The sequence below is a fragment of the Nematostella vectensis genome, chromosome 12 (assembly GCF_932526225.1).
Source record: "Nematostella vectensis chromosome 12, jaNemVect1.1, whole genome shotgun sequence".
Lineage (NCBI taxonomy): Eukaryota > Metazoa > Cnidaria > Anthozoa > Actiniaria > Edwardsiidae > Nematostella > Nematostella vectensis.
This window is the reverse complement of record NC_064045.1, coordinates 5,084,798-5,090,107: the sequence shown is the minus strand read 5'-3', so window position 1 is coordinate 5,090,107 and position 5,310 is coordinate 5,084,798. Positions and strand designations below refer to the sequence as shown.

Sequence of the window (5,310 nt, the reverse complement as noted above, 5' to 3'; positions counted from 1 at the left end):
AATGATAATAAACTCGAAGTTTTGTTTTGGGGTCGAATGCAAATTCTAAAGCGAAGATTAAGCGAGGCGCGGGCAAGAACGTTAGTCTTCGGTGTAACACTATACCAGGAGCAAGCAGGTAGGGAAAGACCTAAGAACTCGTCTCGAATTTCTTGAAAAAGCACAGTCGCATTTACATCCGCTTCAGGCCAAATCATTTACATTCTAACCGCGTAATACAGTGACAATATACCCACAACAATTAACCACAAGCTCTCCATTGGCGTGATAGAAAGTAGCAATACACTGTTTGTGTGAAAATAACGAAAAACTTCCAAACGACCCCGATACCTCATTAGTTGAATACAAAACATGTGTTTGATATTTCACAGGTGAATTTTGCGGTTCCATGCAAGTGTCAAGAGAGCTGTAAACACCAGATTCGCGGTGATGGCCCCTAAGGAAGTTTTCGCGGCGATGAAGTCATTGTCGACAGTGATGGCAATTTTAGCGCTTTGTGGAGGGACTTTAGCGCAGTCTGATAGAATCAAAGTCAATGGAGACTTCGTCATAGGGACCGTAATGCCTGTACGCTCTTCCTTTCCGGGATGCACAAACATAGATATTGGTTCTTTGCTGAAAGTGGAAGCCATGTTTTATGCAGTCCAGAACATCAATCAAAGAGCCGCCGCGCTGGGACTCAACGGGAGCCTGGGACTTGACATCCGGGATACTTGCGCAGGAACATACCAAGCTATGATGGACTTGGTAATGAGGTCACATCCTGGGGGAGCTGTTGACCCTCGCCTGATAGCAGTCACCGGGGACTTACCCCTCGACGTCCAGGAACACCAGAACAGCTTGATGTTACTGCTGAGTCGGGAAATCACGCATGTCAGCTGCGACGCAACCGCTGTAACATCAAACGCTTACATTGCAGCCTCTGAGAAGATCTTCCACGTTAATCCTAGCGAGAGGACGAGTGTGGAGGCGATCGCGGACCTCGTTTCTAAGTACCAGTGGGCTTATGTCGGGCTTATTGGAGACACGGGCTCAGAATACCTCGTATCCGAGTTTCGTAGCGAAGCGAATGCAAATGACATCTGTGTTGGGATGAATTATACTATTGATGCTGACGTCAGCGAACAGCAGCTTAAGGACTTTGTGACCAGGCTTGATGCCGAGAGAAATTTCACCGTGGTAGTATTGTTTACTGCGCATGCGATAACGCGGAGGCTGCTGACCGAGGCGTCAAGACAAAAGCTGACTGGGATGACCTGGGTTATGGGTCAGCGGTCTTGGCCAAATACCGCGCCGATCGCACTTCCAAATATGGCAGCACAAGGGATGTTTGTGATCGAGACTCATACCAGTTTGTCGGGTTTTGAAGATTACCTGCGAAGCCTTCCCACCGGAAACACTAAAATCAACAACCACTGGCTGCGTGAGCTATCAGCTATAGGAGCATCTGATGACTCTGAAAACACAACAGCAACCCCGCCTACTGCCTCTCCCACCCCCTGTGATCTTAATGTGGACCCCCTATGTGGTCTCGACAGGCAGCGACTGAGTACTATTGTCAGCCAAATGATTGATAGGATTGAGGAAGCAGCGTGTTCATTGGATGCCGTTGCAACGGTTGCCAGGGGGCTTGTTGCCAGGGAAAAGTGCCGAAATTCTTCATATTGCCCACAGGAACGGACCGCCTTCCACGAGCTGGTTCGTGGACTGGATTTTGTCAGCCCACTAACTGAGCATCAGATCAGTTTTTCCAAGCGAGGCTACCTTAAACAGACCAAGTACCAAGTGTACAACTATCAGCAAAATTACAGCAGGATTTCATCAGGCGAGATGTCGAAACTTAAGGCTGTTGATGTAGGAGTGTGGTACCAAGCCGCGGACAGTAAGTCAACCTTGACGATCGATCAGGATCGCGTGGAATGGCACGGAGGGGGCAAAGAAAGGCCTGCCTCACGCTGCCACGAGATCTGTCCAGAGGGGAAGTTCCGATCACGCAAGAAGGAGCGTTACGGTGCCGAGTGTTGCTGGGAATGCGCAAAGTGTCCTGACATGACATACACCGATGGCAAGGACGCAATGTCTTGCAAAAAATGCTCAGAAAAACACCGTCCGAATCTGGCCCAAACGGAGTGCGTGGCTTACTACGAGGACTACGTACACTGGGAGCACCCCGGAGCACTATTCATGTTATTCCTGATAGTCGTGGGAATATGTTTTGCGTTGTATATTAACTTTGTGCTGTTCAGATACAGCGATACCCCTGTCGTGCGGAAAGCCAAGAGTGCTATCTTGACGCTGCTTCCCTTGACCGTCATCCTGTTTTTGCTCCCTATCCCTCTGCTCAGCAAACCTACCGAGGCCTCGTGCGAGGGGTACCGCCTCTTCTTCCTGTTTGTCCTGGGCGTGCCCCTGGCTGTCCTCATCTCCCGATCCCAGTACTTCGACAACAAGTGCTATGACCCGGTGAATGGTAGCGCGAGTTGCACATGGAAATGTCTCGGACCTAGAGCACTTGTGACTTCCTTTGTCATAGGCCTGCACATTATCTTCGCCTTGATACTTACCTTCCTGCTTCCTGTGAAAGTTGACCGCCTGCCCACTGACGACCCCTTCACTGTGTTCCTCGAGTGCAACTACCACTCCTCCTACCAGTTCTTGGTCCTGATATTCTACATCATGGTCATGGCTGTCTTGGTCACCATCTTCAGCTTTAATGAGGTGATCGACGAGGAGAACAACTACGAGGTCAAGTGGATCTCCTTCGCGATGTTCAACTGGTACGCCATAACCTTTTTCTACGTCGTCTTCCAGTTTGGTTTGTACCGTAAAGAGAAGATCATTCTGTTAGCTCTTATGGATTTCTTCTACGCTGTGAATCTCTTAGGGTTTTTGTATCTTCCTAAATGGTACATCATCACATTTAGGCCGGAGAAAAATCGAGGTGACGCATCTCCTTGGTCGGCTTATGTCAAGAACCAAGAGAAAGTATCAGAGAGGTTATCTGCTCCGGAAGATTCCCCAGTTATGGCCAAGCGTGGCCAGACCGGTACTTCCGAAAGCCCGGAAGCTCAGGGCTTGATAGCGGATACTGATATTTAGGCTTATATAAGCTTATATTAGTCTTTTAAAGAATTGTTTGAATTGGAATGGACTGCGGCTTAGATAAGGGAAGCTATGTGATACCAAGTCGTATTGTGATGAATGTGCTAACGTTGGATTTGGATTGAACATTGAATGTCAGACAGTTTTGAGATAACAGACAGTTTTGGATAACAGTCTGAAAATTGTTGCACAGAACATCTTGCTCTTGGATTGAACTTTCAGAGGATTTTTATTATTGGAATGGACTCTGAATTCGAACAATACTGAGCTTTCGCTACAAGCATTGCTAGGATATTTTGCTTTTTATCGAGTATGTTGAAGTTCCTGAACTGGAAAATGGACTGCAAAGCGGTGGATGACATAGGAGGCCCTATTCATTTAGATTTCTCTCGAATAGGGACCGCAAAATATTACTTAAAGCCGAACTGGAGACAATTAAGGAAAATATCAAAACCTTTTTGCGGGTGTTTAGAAAACAATAAGAACTAGCATCTACAGATTTGAAGAAAAACGCGATTATAAATTGGATTGTATTTTGAAAAGTTAGTATTGAAAATTTCGTATGACATATTTATAGCATATACGGAGCCGACCTTCAGAATGAAGAAACTGTGCTTTTGGTACGGTATTTTATAGCCATGGAAGCTGTGTAGCGCAGTAACACTATCATCATTTTAAGAGACGGCCCTTTACTTACCTCACTCTCCCCCTCTCTTTAGCGCTGTGATCAGCACTCGAATGACTTACCCGGATTTACCCAATCAAAGCTTTTATATAATAAAACTGATATTAGCCGGAATCGGTGAGGTGGGAGGACTCGAGATGCAACTGCATAAGTTTTATACGTTTCTCAATGTTCATCAAGTGTAGTCCAATGTATTTCATTGTATTTTTTTTTCTTTTTTATAGTGTATTTCCAAAAGGTTTTGCTACAGCAGTAAACCATATATAACAGTGTGTCGTGTTAAATTATAACTCGAAAATCGAGTCCATCGTTTTCGGTCACGACAGAATCCCTTTTACGCTTACTGCATCTCCATTCCTACCACCTCTTTGTTTTGGAAATGTTTTTAGTTTTAGTATGAATTAAAAAATGGGCTTCTTGAAGTATTTTGTGGGTTGAAATTATCTTACAATCCGTCATTTTATAGGGAGAGACCCCGCAGCTAACATTTAGAATCCACATACACTTTTGTGTCATTTGTATAAGATGTTGAAACCATCGGTTTTGACTTCATGCCCAAAAAAGTTTTGGCGTAATAGGCGAATTGCACTAAGAAATCACGTGATTTTTTTTTTCAAACTCGCGCGCGCTGTAGCCTTTGGCGGCAAATTATAAACAACAAGAAAAGCAACATATCCAGTACTTGAAGGGAAACAGCTCTTACCGAGTATAAATAAGAGTTACTGCAAAGGAGCTGTTAGTTACAGATTCATCATTATTCTAACTTCGCGTTTGAATTATTTTGTATTATTTTTCACAATTAATACCACAGTATATTTTCGTCGGGATTTTATTAACAGATTAAGAACTGATCAAAACATCCATGTGCCAGAAAATGGAAGTTCGCGAAAAAGCCGAGACTTATTGTGTCCTACATGGTTGAGGAGGGGGTCATAAGGGCGCGGTTTTTCGAATTTTATTCCGCGATATTGAGGTTTCCCTCGACTGCACGGTTTACGGTTATTGACTTATTTTGACGTTTTTTTGGCGTTTTTCTGTGCGGTTTCTGTGCGGTTTTGCTGTTTTCGCACCCCCTTACGCCACCCTCGCTGAGTATTTGGTTGGATACACGGCTTTTTTTGCGGGTACCGATTTACTAAGTGGGGAGGCCAAGGTCAAGGCCATAGGATGGATGCGCACCCCCCCCCTCCCCAGGTACTTGCCTGACAGCGAACACTGGCAAGTGAGTTTACCTTTTAAACAGGAACATGGCATTTGAAAGCGTTATTTTGAAGCGTAAGTTTCACTAGTAATGTTCCCTGTTACCGAATCGCTTACTATTATATGTTATGCGACAACTGCATAGGCCATTAAATCTTTTCCTTTCCTTTCCAAGTTAAGGGTCTGTTTAGAACACAAGTTGTTTTTTTTTTTCAGACAAAAAACACACATTTGTGTTGTGATGTTCTTTAGTATACCACGCGATACCCTCATCCAATGAGCGCTTTATTAAGCACACTTCCTTTAACACCATTGACTACTTG

The 5,310-nt window shown here is 44.7% G+C and overlaps 1 protein-coding gene across 1 annotated transcript; it reads left to right on the top strand.

Moving 5' to 3' along the window:
- The first annotated feature begins 429 nt into the window (after window positions 1-429).
- Window positions 430-3,099, top strand: LOC116612347 (metabotropic glutamate receptor 4). Its single transcript, XM_032372991.1, has one exon. It carries the CDS (start codon window positions 430-432, stop codon window positions 3,097-3,099), a length of 2,670 nt encoding a protein of 889 aa, XP_032228882.1.
- Window positions 3,100-5,310: the final 2,211 nt, after the last annotated feature.

Coding starts and splice junctions, on each gene's coding strand:
- LOC116612347 (XM_032372991.1), top strand. CDS start 430: ATGGCCCCTAAGGAAGTTTTCGCGGCGATGAAGTCATTGTCGACAGTG.